The 19034-nt window shown below is 39.9% G+C and overlaps 1 protein-coding gene across 1 annotated transcript in view; it reads right to left on the bottom strand.

Annotated features, from left to right (window-relative positions):
• Nucleotides 1-19034, bottom strand: part of iars2 (isoleucyl-tRNA synthetase 2, mitochondrial) — a 111804-nt gene that overhangs the window by 9613 nt on the left and 83157 nt on the right. Inside the window, exon 17 of the mRNA XM_059985825.1 lies at nucleotides 10291-10416. Within this exon, the coding sequence (XP_059841808.1) occupies nucleotides 10291-10416 (126 nt within the window). The remainder of the gene's footprint in view (nucleotides 1-10290; nucleotides 10417-19034) is intronic.

Raw genomic sequence — 19034 nt, forward strand, 5'->3', positions numbered from 1 at the left:
GTTGGAAAAGCCGCGAGACCCGGATGAGATGTACCCCAGGCAAGGGAGGAGATTGCTGAGCCTCTGGCGTTGATCTTGCATCATCAATAAGGACAGGAGAGGTTCCAGAGGATTGGAGGGTTGCAAATGTTGTTCCTTTATTCAAGAAAGGGAGTAGAGATAGACTTGCAAATTATAGATCAGTGAGTCTTACCTCAGAGGTTGGTAAGTTGATGGAGAAGATCTTGAGAGGCAGGAATTATGAACATTTGGACAGGTATAATATGATTAGGAACAATCAACACAGCTTTGTCAAGGGCAGGTCATGCCTTACGAATCTGATTGAATTTTTTGAGGATGTGACTAAACATATTGATGAAAGAAGAGCAGTAGATGTAGTATACATAGATTCCAGCAAGGCACTTGATAAGGTACCCCATGCAAGGCTTATTGAGAAAGTAAGGAGGCATGGGATCCAAGAAGACCTTGCTTTGTGGATCCAGAACTGACTTGCCCACAGAAGGCAAAGAGTGGTTGTGGGCAGGTCATATTTTGCATGGAGGTCGGTCAGTGTCTCAGGGATCTCTTCTGGGACCCTTACTCTTTGTGATTTTTATAAATGATCTGGATGAGGAAGTGGAGGGATGGTTAGTAAGTTTGCTGATGACACAGAGGTTGGAGGTGTCGTGGATAGTGTGGAGAGCTGTTAGAGCTTACAGCGGGACATTGATAGGATACAAAACCAGGCTGAGAAGTAGCAGATGGAGTTCAACCCAGGTAAGTGTGAGGTGGTTCATTCTGGTAGGTCAAATATGATGGCAGAATATAGTATTAATGGTAAGACTCTTGACAGTGTGGAGGATCAGAGGGATCTTGGGGTCCAAGTCCATAGGATGCTCAAAGCAGCTGCGCAGGTTGACTCTGTGGTTAAGAAGGCATAAAGTGCATTGTCCTTCATCAATCATGGAACAATCGTGGAATTGAGTTTAAGAGCCAAGAGGTAATGTTGCAGCTATACAGAACTCTGGTCAGACCCCACTTGGAGTACCATGCTCAGTTTTGGTCGCCTCACTACAGGAAGGATGTGGAAGACATAGAAAGGGTGCAGAGGAGATTTACAAGGATGTTGCCTGGATTGGGGAGCATGTCTTATGAGGATAGGTTGAGTGAGCTTGGCCTTTTCTCCTTGGAGTGAAGATGATGAGATGATGATGATCAAGATGATGAGAGGCACTGATCATGTGGATACTCAGAGGCTTTTTCCCCAGGGCTGCAATAGTTGCCACAAGAGGACACAGGTTTAAGGTGGAGAGGAGACGTCAGGGGTAAGCTTTTTTAATCAGAAAGTGGTGAATGTGTGGAATGGGCTGCTGGTGATGGTGGTGGAGGTGGATATGATAGGGTCTTTTGATAGACTTTTGGATAGGTATATGGAGCTTAGAAAAATAGAGGGCTATAGGTAAGCCTAGTAATTTCTAGGGCAGGGACATGTTTGGCACAACCTTGTGGGCCGAAGGGCCTGTATTATGCTGTAGGTTTTCCTATGTTTCTGTGACCCATAATCCATTGAGGGAACATTGACTTGAAGCATTAACTCTATTTTGCTGTCTGAAAATACATAACCTGCTGATGATTTCTTATGTTTGCAGTTTTAATTAGGATATTTTGGTTTTCTTCTATTACTCCAAAGGTAAATTGTTCACTGTGATGTGCATTGGAATGTATAAATCCAAGGAAATAACAGGCAACATGCAAATTTTAGATCAGGTCTAGATAAGCTGTCTTTCCTAGCATGCTAGTCAATCAGTTCAAATCAATATGAAATAATTGAACAATTATTCTCAAACATTTAGAATATTAAAGGATGCCTTTCTTCCACAGTAGAAGGAATTGCTAGAATTTCAAGAAGCATATTAAAGAGCAGACACGGTGTTTTGGGACAGACTGGCAAACAGAGCCAAAATGGTAACTTATTTTGAAAAGAAAAAATGTAGATGATAGAAATTTATAATAAAAAGCACAAAATGCAAGAAGTAGTCTGCATTATCTTTAAAGAGAGAAAAAGTCAACACTTAGACCATATAAGACCATAAGACACAAGACAAGAATTAGGCTATTTGGCCTATTAAGTCTTAAAATGTAAGTGGGCTGATTAGCAAGTTTGCAGACCATAAGATACAGGAGCATAATTAGGCCATTTGGCCCATCAAGTCAGCTCTACAATTACATCATGGCTGATCCATTTCCCTCTCAGTGGCAATCTCCTGCCTTTTCCCCATATCCATTCATGCCTTTACTAATTAAGAATCTATCAGCCTCTGCCAATGACAGCCTCTGCAGCCGCCTATGTCAACAAATTTACGCAGCATCACTACTCTTCTGGCTAAAAAAATTCCTTCTCGTCTCCATTCTATTGGGCATCCCTTTATTTGGAGGTTGTACCCTCCTGTCTTAGACTCCCTTACCATAGGAAACATCCTCCCCACATCCACTCTATCAAGGCCTTTCTTTCTTTCTTTCTAAATCTTTTTATTAATATTAGTAATATGGACAGAATACAGATGATATATTGATAAAGAAATTACCAACATACACATTCCATTACATATGAAAAAAAAACATACATAATAGTTACAATATAAATGAGTTTACCAAGACATAAGCCATAAGATATATGTATGGACATAGTAAATCTAAATATTTCATAATGTATAATATAAAAAAAACAGAAAAAAGAAAGAAAAAAAACAAAAAAAAATTTATATAATGCAAAACTAACTAATCTAATCTAATAACTATAACTAATAAGTAATATAAAAGAAAGAAAAACAAACAAAAGAGAAGGAGAAAAAAAAAGTGGGCTGTTTATAATATCTCACAAAAATAAGTATTCATCAATGCCGTCACTTCCGGTCCTCTCAAAATACATAAGCTAAAAGCTAGGAAATCAAATGTACTTGGCACAGGGTCATATTACATCATATGAAAATGTTGAATAAATGGTCTCCATAACTTTTCAAATTTAATAGAAGTCTCAAAAGTACCACTTCTAATTTTTTCTAAATTTAAACATAACATAGTTTGAGAGAACCAATTAAATACAGTGGGAGGATCAATTTCTTTCCAATTCAACAATATAGATCTTCTAGCCATCAGAGTTAGAAATGCAATCATTCGACGGGCTGAAGAAGATAAATGCTGTGAATCTAACATTGGTAAACCAAAAATTGCGGTAATAGGATGAGGTTGTAAATCAATATTCAAAACCGCAGAAATAATATCAAAAATATCTTTCCAATATTTCTCCAAAAATGAACACGACCAAAACATGTGAGTTAAAGACGCAATTTCAGAATGACATCTATCACAAATAGGACTTATATGAGAGTAAAAATGAGCTAATTTATCCTCGGACATATGGGCCCTATGTACAACCTTAAATTGTATTAGTGAATGTTTGGCACATAACGATGATGTATTAACTAATTGAAGAATTCTATCCCAATTCTCACTAGAAATACTAAAACTAAACTCTCTTTCCCAATCCTGTTTAGTCTTATAAAGGGGCTCTGAACGTATCTTCATAATTATATTATAAAGTTTTGAAATAAGCCCTTTTTGAAAAGGGTCTAATTCAAATAAACTCTCCAAAGTATCTGAAGGCACAAAATTTGGAAACGTAGAGAGTACAGAACTTAAAAAATGTCTAATCTGTAAATATCTAAAAAAATGAAATCTCGGCAAGTTATATCTGTTGGATAATTGTTCAAAAGACATGAAACAATTATCTAAAAATAAATCAGAAAATCTTAGTAATCCCTTAGTTTTCCAAGCTGAATAAGCTTGATCTATAATGGAAGGGTGAAAAAAACAATTAGATACAATAGGACTATTTAAAACGAATTGAGTCAACCCAAAAAATCTCCGAAATTGAAACCATATATGCAATGTATGTTTAACTATCGGGTTGTCAATTCGTTTCGGCAATTTAGAAAGAGCAAAAGGGAGAGAAGTCCCTAAAATAGAACCCAAAGCATAAGCTGATACCGATTTAGTTTCTAAACTCACCCAACAAGGGCCAAAAGATCCACCCCCATCTTTCAACCAGCATAACAAATATCTAATATTAGCTGCCCAATAGTAAAATCTGAAATTAGGTAATGCTAACCCGCCTTCCTTTTTTGTCTTCTGTAAATATGTTTTACCTAACCTGGGATTTTTATTCTGCCATATATATGAAGAAATTTTAGAGTCAACATTAGTAAAAAAAGATTTCGGGATAAAAATTGGTATCGCTTGAAAAATATATAAAAACTTAGGTAAAATAACCATCTTAATAGCATTAATCCTGCCTATTAGAGATAGAGACAAAGGTGACCACTTAGTAAACAAACCTTTAATCTGATCAATTAAGGGTAAAAAATTAAATCCAAACAAATCTTTATGGTTCTTTGTGATTTTGATCCCTAAATAAGTAAAAGAGTCATTAACTAATTTAAAGGGTAAATTTCCATAAATTGGGACCCGTTTATTTAATGGAAACAATTCACTTTTATTAAGATTTAACTTATACCCAGAAAACTCACTAAATTGAGCCAATAATGATAAAACTGCTGGAATGGATTTCTCCGGGTTAGAAATGAATAGTAATAAATCATCTGCATACAAAGATAACTTATGAATATCTGTCCCACGATTAATACCCAAAATATCCTGTGATTGTCTGATGGCAATTGCCAAAGGTTCTAAGGCAATGTTAAATAGTAATGGACTAAGAGGACATCCCTGTCTAGTGCCCCGAAATAGGCGAAAAAGGGAGATCTTTGATTATTGGTAACCACTGAGGCTACTGGAGTATGATAAATCAATTTAATCCATGATATAAATATCGGACTAAAATTAAACTTCTCCAACACATTAAATAAGTAAGGCCATTCAACTCTGTCAAATGCTTTCTCCGCATCTAATGAAATCACGCATTCTGAAGTATCATGTGAGGGAGTATAAACAATATTCAACAATCTCCTAATGTTAAAAAAAGAATAACGATTTTTAATAAAGCCAGTTTGATCATCTGAAATAATTTTGGGTAATACCTTCTCCAATCTAGATGCCAGTAACTTAGAAAAAATCTTGGAGTCTACATTCAATAAAGATATAGGTCTATAAGAAGCACAATTAGTAGGGTCTTTATCTTTCTTCAATATTAGAGAAATGGAAGCTCTATAAAAAGATTGTGGCAAATTCCCTAATCTAATGGCCTCCTCAAAAACCTTACCTAACCAAGGGGAAAGAGTAGCGGAAAAAAATTTAAAAAATTCAACTGTATAACCATCTGGACCCGGTGCTTTCCCAGAATTCATTGAGGAAATAGCCCCTTTAATTTCTACATCCGTAATAGGAGTATCCAATATCAAAAGATCATCAGATGATAACCTTGGAAAATTTAATTTCCCCAGAAAATCAGACATGGTATTATAATCTTGAGGAAATTCAGATTGATACAGGGAGGTATAGAAATCTTGAAATGCCTTATTTATCTCATCATGATTAACTGTCAGATTCCCATTCTGCTGACCAATCTTAGTGATTTGACGTTTAACCAGAGCATTCTTCAATTGACTAGCTAACAGTTTACCAGATTTATCACTATGTATATAAAAATCAGATTTAGTTTTCATTAATTGATTTTCAATCGAGGATGTAAGTAATAAACTATGTTCCATTTGAAGTTCAACCCTTTGTTTGTAAAGCTCCTTACTAGGAGCAATCGAATATTTCTTATCAATCTCATTAATTTTATCAACCAATAAAAGAGTTTCCATCTTGATACGTTTCCTCAAACCAACAGAATAAGAAATAATCTGTCCACGTATATAAGCTTTAAAAGTGTCCCAAAGTGTTCCGCAGGAAATATCATCTGTAGAATTAGTTGAGAAGAAGAAGTCGATCTGCTCCTCCATAAATTTAATAAAGTCAGAGTCTTGCAACAAGGTAGCGTCAAATCGCCATTGTCTAGCATTAAAAGCTGTATCCGTAAATTTCACAGAAAGTAATAACGGAGCATGATCAGAGATAGCTATAATATCATAGTTACAACCGATTACCAATGGAATAAAACAAGAGTCTACAAAAAAATAATCAATTCTTGAATAAGAGTGATAAACATGTGAGAAAAAAGAAAACTCTTTGTCATTAGAATGCCGAAATCTCCAAACATCAAAAACTCCATTGTTAGTCAAAAAGGAGTTAATACAAGTGGCCGACTTATTAGGTAAAGTCTGAATAGATAAAGATTTATCCATCAGAGGATTTAAACAACAATTAAAGTCACCACCCATTATTAACTTATATTCGTTTAGATTGGGTAAAGAAGTAAATAAAGACTTAAAAAAGTCAGGACAATCCACATTTGGAGCATAAACATTAACCAAAGCAACCTTTTTATTACAAAGTAAACCCGTAATTAACAAAAATCTGCCATTCGGATCCGAAAAAATATCATGTTGAACAAATGAAATAGAGGAGTCAATAAAAATTGAAACTCCTTTTACTTTAGCATTCGAATTTGCATGATACTGTTGACCCCGCCAAAATCTAAAAAAACGAAATTTGTCCTCCCTCCCCACATGAGTTTCTTGTACAAAAATGATATGAGCATTAAGTCGTTGGAATACTTTGAAAATCTTCTTTCGTTTAATTGGATGATTTAAACCATTAGTATTCCAAGACACAAAATTAATGGTCTGAGCCATAATTCTATAATCAACCCTTTGGTATAGAAAGGGTTAACCAACTTACAAACTCATGCACCCGGAAGAGGAACAAAAGTAGTGAGAAGACCTGGAAGTGACGACAACACAGACATATTTGAAGTTCAAAAACAGCCCGAATAAAAAAACTGACACAAACTGGTACAAAAAAAATAGAATTAGAAAACAGACCATCCCCCCACCCCCCGAGAAAAAGAGAAAAAGCCAAAATATGACTTAAAAAGAGAAAAAGTAAGACTAATCCTACCCCCATGTCAGCTGAAGAACACTCCATATAAAAAGGATATATATAAAAGAATCACCCCGACTTTAAAAATAAAATCGCTATAATAAAAACCATATTTCTAAGTATAGTTAGTTGTAAAAAGAATAAAAATATAATCACTAAAAACAATTATAACTCGGGCTCTGGCCCAGACAAAACAAAAAATATTTAAGCTGAGATAAGCGATACCATTATCTGGGAGAAACACGAAAAATATAAACATAATGCCATCTTAAGCAAAACCAAAAATCTTTTCCAAAAAACCACCATCTTAATCAAGGAAAAATTTACCTTCAAAGAATTAAAAATATACCTTCAAAGGAACAAAGTTAATAGACAAGTATGTAGTTAAATGATTAAAGTGTATAAGGCAAAACAATTAACATGACGCAAACAGACTTTAACTTGAGTATAAAGTGTAGGATGAACCTACACCAATAACCAGATTATAATTCTGGTTTAAGAGATCGAGAACCATCTTATACGATCAGAATCATTCATTTATTAAAGACTGGTGTCTGTAGCAGTAGGGAAGTTCTCCTCCAGATATTTTCTCACTTCTGAAGTTGAAAGGAAAACTTGTCGTGGAGCATTCGACGGAGAAATTCGAAGCTTCGCAGGGTATAGAAGCGCAGGTTTCAGATTTTTCTCATAACATTCAGCCATCAACGGTTTAAAAAGAAGCCTTCTTTTTAAAAGATCTGAACTAAAATCTTCGATCAGGCGGAAGGAAAAATCTTTGATTTTAATCATTCCTAGTCGATGAGCTGCTCTTATAACTTGTTCTTTTTCATGTACATAATGGAACCGGACAATTATCACCGAAGGTTTGTCTGTAACACTCAGTGATCGACGCCGAATTCTATGTGCCCGATCCAATAAAGGGGGGTTATTCGGGAAAATTGTCGGAAACGCTTCTTTTAAAAGTTGAGCAAAATATTTCGAAGGGTCATCTTTTTCTATGCCGTCTGGAAGACCAAGTATACGTACGTTCTGTCTTCTGGAGCGATTCTCAAAATCGTCACTCTTGGCTTTAAGGGCTTCCATCAGCTTAATGGTCGAAATTAAATCCTGTTGCAGTTTTCCAATAGTCAAATCTCGCTTCCGAGCTTCTTCTTGCAGAGACGTAATAAGAGCTTGTTGCTGTTTAATTACTAAATCCGTCTTAACCATGTACTCTTGAAAAGCCTTTATATCTTCTTTAAAAAATTGTTGTAGTTCAGCAAATTTTTGATTCAAAACCTCCATAAACAATTCAAAAGTTAATGGTGTTTGTTGTGTCGGAGCCTGCTTTTTTCCGTTACCGTTCGGATTACGTCCGGGATCCCGTCCCTTAGACCTGAGAGACATTTCTGTTTGCATATCATCAAAAGTTCACAACAAACGCTTGGCAGTAAATCCAAAAAAAAAGAATAAAGAAACTTTCGGTATAGGTAAAAATAAGCTGAATAAGGGTGATCAAAGGTTAAAAAAAGTAAAAGTTATGGAGCGAATCCAAAACGGTACTCACTCCATGAGCGTCTCCAGCTGACTTCCTATCAAGGCCTTTCAACATTCGATAGTTTTCAATGAGATCCCATCCTCCTCCTCCTGAATTCGATTGAGTACAGGACCAGGGCCATCAAACACTCCTCATATGATAAGCCTTTCAAACCTGGAATCACTTTCGTGAACCTCCTTTGAACCCTCTCCAACATCTGCATATCATTTTTTAGATAAGGGGCCCAAAACTGCTCTCAGTACACCACATGAGGCCTCACCAGTGCTTTATAAAGCCTCAACATTACATCTTGACAACAAAATCAATGGAATTGTGGTTACTGAGAAAGGTCATCAAAGAGTTCAACGGGATATGTAAATGTGGGCTGATGGTATTTACAGAGTGGTGAGTGCTGGAACTCACTGCAATGGGCAGTGGTGGAAGCAGATAGTTTGAATAGTATGTTCTGAGCTGTACTGTTCTTGTTATATGTTCTCTATCTGGCTCATTGCAGCCCTGTTACCATGGCCCTTTGAAGCACACTGGGGCCTTGTTTCCAGTGTTCCCTTTAAGATCAGATGGCTCAGTGGAAATACAACTTATTTCTGTGTAACATCGTTTTAAAAAAAGTGAATTGAATTTTATTCAGCTAGTTAAGGGAATAAAATCCAACAGACTGGAAAATCTGCTAAATCCAGTACCAACAAAGCCTCACATTTTCTGGATTATCAGTTTTTACTCTACTAAGTTTAAAAATTTCAGAAGAAAACCCCACTTTATAACACACATGCACCCTTCTGTTTCAATTAATTACATTTCAAATTGTCTCTGTACCAATTGTTATTTTTAATTGTAGCATTGACAACATTAGTCAGCAGACTCTCAGACATTCCATCTGTTCCCTAGCTTCTGTAATTTAAAGCATGGTTATATTCTCATTCTTCCATTTCTGATGAAGGGACATTGTCCCAAAACAAGATGCTGGTAATATGTTACGATTTTTCAGCATTCTGTTCTTGTTCAATCTGCAGCCAATCCAGTTTTACAATTTTGCAGAGGTCCCCTGCATATCAATTGAAAATCACGCAGAGCAAAACCTTATCTGCACATAACTGGTAATGCACCGATCAAAGAGTAAGCTAAAAATTCTATAGAATTGAAACAGTTGAATACAAAGGATTCCCTACAAAATCAAGCAATAAAGTGTTAATGGAACAGACCTATATTCACCAGTGAGAGTTATATACACCCAGTGGCCACTTAATATATACAGAAAGTACCAAATATGCTTGTCGTCTTTTGCTGCTGCAGCCCATTCACTTCAACGTTTGACATGGGTGTTCAGATGCTCTTCTGTACATTGTTGTAAAGCGTGGTTGAGTTACTGTCGCCTTTCTATCAGCTTAAACCAGTCTGGTCATTCTCCTCTGACCTCTCTCATTAACAAGACGTTTTCATTCACAGAACTGCCATTCACTGATTTTCACACCATTCTCTGTCAACTGTTATGCATGAAAATCAGTAATCAGCAGTTTCTGAGATACTCAAACCATTCTGTCTGGCAACAACTATCAGTCACTTTGATCTCGTTTTTTTCCCATTCTGATGTTTGGTCTGAACAACAATTAAACCTTTTAACTATGTCTATATGCTTATATGCACTGACTTGCTGCCACATGAATGGCTGATTAGATATTTGCATTAAGAAGCAGGTGTACCTAACAAAATGGCCACTGGCTGTTCATATAATTAACAGTACAAGATAATGCAAGTTCATTTTTTGTGATTCTCACCTTAAATACATCATCTCTCGCTGCTTGCAATACATTCTGTCCGATTAACACCTCTGTAAAGACGTTGGATTCTGCCACCCACCAGCGAAGTATATCTGCTCCATAGGGTGGGTCTTGGGTTAGATCCTATAATAAAATGAACATCTTAACTAAGTACTGTTAATGCTTCTGAACCTCAGGAGCCTATTATGTTTCAGCTGTAAAATATTATGAAAATGTAGCAGTTTGTAGCACAAAACAAAGCTTACAAAATGTATCAATAATCTGTAATTACTGTTCACAATGCTTCTATTTTATGATTTGCAACAGTTTTAAATAAGCAAAGCCATACAGCACAGAAACTGGTGCTATGGCCCACTATGCCCATACTTACATTTCTGTCCATCTTCATTAATCCCATTTGCCTGCATTAGATCTGCATCCTGCTTTGCCTTTTTAATGTAAAGGCCTATCTAAAGGTCTTTTAAATATGATGACTGAAATCAACCACTAGTAAAAACAGCTGAGAAGATCACCAATGTCAATCCCTTCCTACTTATGACATTTACTGGGAGTGTTGTATACCAAGGGCCTGAAGCATTGTTGAGGATTCCTACCAGACCCACTACCATCAGGAAGGAGGTACAGGAACATCAGGACTAGGAATGCCACACTGGACAACAGCTTCTTCCCTCAGGCTGTGAGACTAATGAATACCCTACCGAGGTACTGTCACTAGCATAGCAAGCTGTTCACTGTACACAATTTTTTGTCTAATTCTTTGTGTGTATATTTATGTATACACACACACACACACACACACACACAGAGTCAGATGACAATAAATTTGAACTTGTAGATGAACGCTAGAATACTACAGCACAGTACAGGCCCTTCAGCCCTTGATGTTATGCCAACCCATATATTCCTTAAAAAAAGAACTGAACCCACACTACCCCGTTAACCCTCTATTTTGCTTTCATCCATGTGCCTGTCCAAGAGGCTCTTAAATACCCCTAATGTTTTAGCCTCCACCACCATCCCTGGCAAGTCATTCCAGGCACCCACAACCCTCTGTGGAAAAAACTTACCCCTGATGTCTCCCCTAAACTTCCCTCCCTTAACTGTGTATATATGCCCTCTGGTGTTTGCTATTTGTGCCCTGGGAAACAGGCGCTGGCTGTCCACCCTATCTATGCCTCTCATAATCTTGTAGACCTCTATCAAGTCCCCTCTTGTCCTTCTACGCTCCAAAGAGAAAAGTCCCAGCTCTGCTAACCTTGCTTCATATGACTTGTTCTCCAAACCAGGCAACATCCTGGTAAATCTCCTCTGCACCCTCTCCATAGCTTCCACATCCTTCCTATAATGAGGTGACCAGAACGGAACACAATACTCTAAGTGTGGTCTCACCAGAGATTTGTAAGTTGGAACATGACCTCTCTACTCTTGAACTCAATCCCCCTGTTAATGAAGCCTAGCATCCCATAGGCCTCCTTAACTATCCTATCAACCTGTACAGCAACCTTGAGGGATGTATGGATTTGAACCCCAAGGTCCCTCTGTTCATCCACACTCTTAAGTAACCAACCATTAACCCTGTACTCAGCCTTCTGGTTTGTCCTTCCAAATGCATTACCTCACACTTATCCGGATTAAACTCCATCTGCCACTTTTCTGCCCAACTCTGCATCCTGTCTATATCCTCTTGTAACCTTCGACAACGTACAGCTCCATCCACAACTCCTCCAATCTTCGTGTCATCCGCAAACTTACTCACCCATCTTCATCGCCTATTCATCCAGGTCATTTATAAAAATCACTAAGAGCAGGGGTCCCAGGATAGATCCTTGCGGTATTCCACTAGTCACCAGCCTCCAGGCAGAATACTTTCCTTCCACTACTACATTCTGCTTTCTTCCTGTAAGCCAATCTTTTTTATCCAAACAGCCAAGGTTCCACTGATCCCATGCTTCATGACTTTCTGGATGAGTCTCTCATGAGGGACCTTGTCAAATGCCTTGCTAAAATCCATGTAGACCACATCTACTGCCCTATCGTCATCAATTTCTTTTGTTACCTCTTCAAAAAACTCAATTGGGCTCGTGAGGCACAACCTTCCCTTCACAAAGCCACGTTGACTATCCTTGAGTAGACTGTACTTCTCCAAATGCTCGTGCATCCTATGCTTAAGAATCTTTTCCAATTGTCTGCAGACCACCGACATAAGACTCACCAGTCTATAGCTCCCAGGATTCTTCCTATTACCTTTTTCAAACAAGGGAACTACATTTGTCATTCTCCAATCCCAAGATGGTCAAACTATATTTGACTTCTCAAAGTGCATTACTTTATATTTGTTGGGATGAAGTTCCAACTGCCAGTGGTCCACCCTACTTTCAATAAGGTTGAAATAAGGATCAATAAGATTCAAGCAAGAAATATAAATAAAAAAAACCTACATAAATAGAAAACCTACAGCACAATACAGGCCCTTCAGCCCACGATGCTGTGCTGAACGTGTACTTACTTTAGAAATTATCTAGGGTTACCTATAGCTCTCTATTGTTCTAAGCTCCATGTACCTATCCAGGAGCCTCTTAAAAATCCCTATCATATCTGCTTCCACCACCGTCGCCAGCAGCCCATTCCACGCACTCAGCACCCTCTGCATAAAAACTTGTCCGTGAAAGCTCCTCTGTACCTACTTCCAAGCACCTTAGAACTGTGCCCTCTCGTGTTAGACATTTCAGCTCTGGGAAAAAGCCTCAGATTATCCACATGATCAATGCCTCTCATCATCTTATACACCTCCATCAGGTCACCTCTCATCCTCCATCACTCCAAGAAGAAAAGGCACTCAACCTATTCTAATTGGGAATGTTCCCCAATCCAGGCAACATCCTTGTAAATCTCCTGTGCACCCTTTCTATAGTTTCCACATCCTTCCTGTAGTGAGGTGACCAGAACTGAGCATAGTACTCCAAGTGGGGTCTTACCAGGGTCCTATAAAGCTGTAACATTACTTCTCGGCTCTTAAACTCAATCCTGCAGTTGATGAAGGCCAATGCACTGTGTGCCTTCTTAACCACACAGTCAACCTGAGAAGTAGCTTTGAGTGTCCTATGGACTCAGACCCCAAGATCCCTCTGATCCTCCACACTGCCAAGAGTCTTACCATTAATACTATATTCTGCCATCATATTTGACCCACCAATGCTCACTCTTACCTGGGTTGAACTCCATCTGCCACTTTTCAGCCTAGTTTTGCATCCTAGTGATGCCCCTCTGACAGCCCTCCACACTAACCACAACACGCCCAACCTTTATGTCATCAGCAAATTGACTACAACCCATCCCTTCCACTTCCTCATCTAGATCATTTATAAAAATCACAGAGTAAGGGTCCCAGAACAGATCCTTGAGGCACATCACTGGTCACTGACCTCCATGCAGAATATGACCCATCTACAACCACTCTTTGCCTTCTGTGGGCAAGCCAATTCTGGATGCACAAAGCAAGGTCCCCTCGGATCCCATGCCTCCTTACTTTCTCAATAAGCCTCGCAGGGGGTACCTTATCAAATGCCTTGCTGAAATCCATATACACTACATCAATGACTCTACCTTCATCAATGTGTTCAGTCACATTGTCAGAAAATTCAATAAGGCTTGTAAGGCATGAACTGCCTTTGACAAAGCCATGTTGACTATTATGCCTCTCCAAATGCTCATAATTCCTGCCTCTCAGGATCTTCTCCGTCAACTTACCAACCACTGAAGTAAGACTCACTGGTCTATAATTTCCTGGGCTATCTCTACTCCCTTCCCCTCCACTCCTACGGAATCTCTCCCGTCCCATTGATGATGCAAAGATCATTGTCAGAGGATCAGCAATCACCTCCCTTGCCTCCCACAGTAGCCTGGGGTATACATATCCAGCTTGATGCTTTCCAAAAACTCCAGCACATCCTCTTTCTTAATATCTATATGCTCAAGCTTTTCAGTCCGCTGTAAGTCATCCCTACAATCACCAAGATCCTTTTCCATAGTGAATATTGAAGCAAAGTATTCATTAAGTATCTTTGCTATCTCCTCCGGTTCCATACACACTTTTCCACTATCACACTTGACTATTCTCTCACATCTTATCCTCCTGCTCTTCGCATACTTGTAGAATGCCTTGGGCTTTTCCTTAATCCTGCTTGCCAAGGCCTTCTCATGGCCCCTTCTGGCTCTCCTCATTTCATTCTTAAACTCCTTCCTGCTAGCCTTATAATCTTCGAGATCTCTATCATCACCTAGTTATTTTGAACCCTTCATAAGCTTTTCTTTTCTTCTTGACTAGATTTTCAGCTGCCTTTGTACACCATGTTTCCAGTACCTTAACATCCTTACCCTGTCTCATTGGATCGTACCTATGCAGAACACCATGCAAATATTCCCTGAACATTTGCCGCATTTCTGCAGCACTTTTCCCTGAGAACATCTGATCCCAATTTATACTTCCAAGTTCCTGCCTGAAAGCTTCACATTTCCCCTTACTCCAATTAAACACTTTCCTAACTTGTCCGTTCCTATCCCTCTACAATGCTATGTGGTAAAGGAGATAGAATTCTGATCACTATCTCCAAAATGCTTTCCCACTGAAAGATCTGACACCTAACCAGGTTGATTTTCCAATACCAGATCAAGTGCAGCCTCTCTTCTTGTAGGCTTATCTACACATTGTGTCAGGAAACCTTCCTGAACACATCTAACAAACTCCTTGCTCTAAGAAAATGCCAATCCATATTTGGTAAATTAAAATCTCCCACCACCACGGTCCTGTTATTACCTTTCCAGAATCTGTCTCCCTATCTGCTCCTCGATGTCTGTTACAATTGGGTAGGCTATAAAAACACCCAGTAGATTTATTGACCCCTTCCTGTTCTAAACTTCTACTCACAGAGACTCAGTTCGACAATCCCTCCATTATTTCCTCCTTTTCTACAGCCGTGACACTATCTCTGATCAACAGTGCCATGCCTCACCTCTTTTGCCTCTCTCCCTGTCCTTTCTGAAACATCTGAAACCTGGCAATCTGAGTAACCATTCTGGCCCCTGAACAATCCAAGTCGCTGTAATGGCCGCAACATCATAGCTCCAAGTACTGATCCATGCTCTAAGCTTATCTGCTTTGTTCATAATACCCTTTGCATTAAAATAGATACATCTCAAACCATCAGTCTGAGCACATCCCTTCTGTCACCTGCCTATCCTCCCTCTCACACTGCCTACAAGTTTTCTTCATTTGTGAGCCAACCACCCCTTCCTCCGTCGCTTCAGTTCAGTTCCCACTCCCCAGCAATTCTAGCTTAAACTCTCCCCAATAGCCTTAGCAAACCTCCCTGCCAGGATATTGGCCCCCCTGGGATTCAAGCACAACCCATTCTTTTCGTACAGGTCACACCTGCCCCAAAAGAGGTCCAAATGATCCAGAAATCTGAATCCCTGCCCCCTGCTCCAATCCCTCAGCCACGTATTTATCCTCCACCTCATCCTATTCCTATTCTCACTGTCGCATGGCACAGGCCGTAATCCCGAGATTACTACCTTTGTGGTCCTGCTTCTCAACTTCCTTCCTGACTCCCTGTAGACTGTTTTCAGGACCTCCTCTCTTTTCTTACCTATGTCATTGGAACCAATATGTACCTCAACCTCTGGCTGTTCTCCTTCCCACTTCAGGATATCGTGGACGCAATCAGAAAGATCCCGGATCCTGGCACCTGGGAGGCAAACTACTATCTGTCTTTCTTTCCTGCATCCACAGAATCACCTGTCTGACCCCCTAACTATAGAGTCCTCTATCACTGCTGCCATCCTCTTCCTTTCCCTACCTTCTAAGTCACAGGCCAGACACGGCACGGCTCTTGCTGCTTCCCCCAGGCAGGCCGTCCCCAACAGTACTCATACAGGACAATCACAGGGGTATTCTCTGGTATCTGACTCTTGCCTTTCCCTCTCCTGACTGTTACCCACTTATCTATCTCCCGAGGTCTCGATGTGACTACTTGCCTATAGCTCCTCTCTATCACCTCCTCACTTTTCCTGACCAGACAAAGGTCATCGAGCTGCATCACCAGTTCTCTAACCCAGTCCCTAAGGAGCTGCAGCTCGATGCACCTGGCACAGATGTGGCTGTCCGGGAGACTGGGAGTCTCTCAGACATCCCACATCTGACACCCAGTACAGAACAATTGCCTCACAGGCATACTTTCTATTCCTCACAAGTAGCTTACCTTGCCTCGACCCGTTATCGCCAGAGCCCTCCTACTCTGTCTCCCTCTACTCCGTCACCCACTCCTCCAATGTCTGCTCAATAAAGCTGTCTTCTTTTAAATCCTTCCCTCTAGTATAACTCGCTGACATTCACGCGCTTGCGCATTCAGGCCTTGATCAAACCACTGAGGAAAAAACTGGAGGATCAGAGGTAGAGAGGATCAGCAACCTTAAATCGCTAAATGTTATCATTTCGGAAGATCTGTTCTGGGCCCAGCATACAAGTGCAATTACGAAGAAAGCATCACAGCAGTTCTACTTCCATAGAAGTTAGCACCCTTCTAAAACTTTGGCAAATTCCTATAGACATACGGTGGAGAGTATATTGATGTGTTGCATCACAGTCTGATATGGAAATACCCTTGAATGGAAAAGCCTACAAAAAGTAGTGGATATGGCCCAGTCCATCATGGGTAAAGCCCTCCACATCACTGAACACATCTGTACATAGCACTGTTACAGGAAAGCAGCATTGATCATTAGAGACTCCCTCCATCCAGCCCTCTGCTCGCTGCTGCCATCAGGAATATGGTACAGGACCCTCAGGATTCTGACCACCAGGTGCCAGAACAGTTATTACCCCTCAGTCATCAGGATCCTGAGCCAGTGGGGATAACTTCACTTGCCCCATCACTGTACTGCTCCCAATCTATAGACTCATTTTCAAGGATTCTTCATCTCATGTTCTTGACATATGTTGTTTATTGATTTATTATTTTTTCTATTGTACTTGCATTTTGTTGTTTTTTGCACATTGGTTGTTTGTCTATCCTTTTGGGTGCAGTCTTCGATTGATTCTATTATAGTTCTTGGATTTACTGAGAATGCCCGCAAGAAAACAAATCTCTGGGTTATCTATGTTGACACATATCTACTTTGATAAGTCACAATGCAGTGATGTAAAATTTTGGTTTGGTATTTTTGGAGTATTGTGTGCAGTTCTGGCTGTTGAATTACATGAAGGATATGGAGGCTCTGGATAGGATGTAGAAGAAGGATATGGAGGCTCTGGATAGGATGTAGAAGAGGTTCACCAGGATGTTGCCTGGGTTAGAATTAGCTGCAATGAAAAGTTTTAACAAAATTGTTTTTTTCTTCTCTCTGGAACATCAGAGGTTGAGGCACAAATTGACAGAAGTGCACAAGATTTGAGTCTTTTACCCAGAGTGGATATACGAAATAATAGAAGGCACCGCCTATTGTTAAGAGGGAAAGGTTTAAAGGAGATTTACCGGGCAACCAGTTTTTGGTTACACAGCAGTACTTGAACACACAGAAAATGGAGGGATATAGATTATGTGTGAGCAGGTGAGATTACTTGAAACTGACACCACTGTAGACAAATTCATGTTCCTGTGTTGTACTACCAACACACATACAATGATCGCTGGAGGAACTCAGCAGGCCAGGAGAGAAAAAGATGAGGAGTAGATTTACAATGTGGGGGAAGGGGAGAGAGAAACACAAAGTGATAGGTGAAACCAGGAGGGGGAGGGATGAAGTAAAGAAGTGGGAAGTTGGTTGATGAAAGGAATACAAGGCTGGAGAAGGGGGAGTCTGATAGGAGAGGTCAGAAGACCATGGAAGAAAGAAAAGGGGGGGGGGGAGGTGATGGGCAGACAAGGAGATAAGTGAGAGAGGGAAAAGGGGATGGGGAATGGTGAAAGGGAGGACCATAGCCAGAAGTTCGAGAAATCAATGTTCATGCCAGCAGGTTGGAGGCTGCCCAGATGGAATGTGAGGTTTTGTTCCTCCAACCTGAGTGCTGCCTCATTGCAACAGTAGAGAAAGTGATGGATTGACATATTGGAATGGGAATGGGAAGTGGAATTAAAATGGGTGGCCACTGAGAGGTCCCGCTTCTTCTGGCGGACGGAGGCATGCAGTGAAGCGGTCTCCCAATCTATGCTGGGTCTCACCGATATACAGAAGGTCACACTGGGAGTACAAGACATAGTGTATGACCCCAACAGATTCACAGGTGAAGTGTCACCTCACCTGGAAGGAGGATGGGAAGCCCCTTTCTTTGAAAAAGAATTTTTTCTTTGAGAAATTTTCCTTCATTCTGGAATGAATAGTCTCATACTGAGAACAGATGCAGTGGAGATGGAGAAATTGAGAGAAGGGGATTGCATTTTTATAAGTAACAGAGTGGGAAGAGGTATAGTCTAGGTAGCTATGAGAGTCTATGGGTAGAGATACTGACACTGAGGAAGGGGGGGGAGGTGCTGCAAATTTACCAGGTAAATTTAAGGGGAGGGTGGAAGTTGGAGGCAAAGTTGATGAAGTTGACAAGTTCTACATGGGTGCAGGAAGCAGCACCAATGCAGACATCACCATCCCCTACAGCATCATTGACATTAATAGCTCTGGGGATCCCCCATCCACTGCCATGAACCTCATAGCTCCCGCACCCCGCAACTTCGGTTTCTACCTCCTACACA

The sequence above is a fragment of the Hypanus sabinus genome, chromosome 12, assembly GCF_030144855.1.
Source record: "Hypanus sabinus isolate sHypSab1 chromosome 12, sHypSab1.hap1, whole genome shotgun sequence".
Taxonomy (NCBI): Eukaryota; Metazoa; Chordata; class Chondrichthyes; order Myliobatiformes; family Dasyatidae; genus Hypanus; species Hypanus sabinus.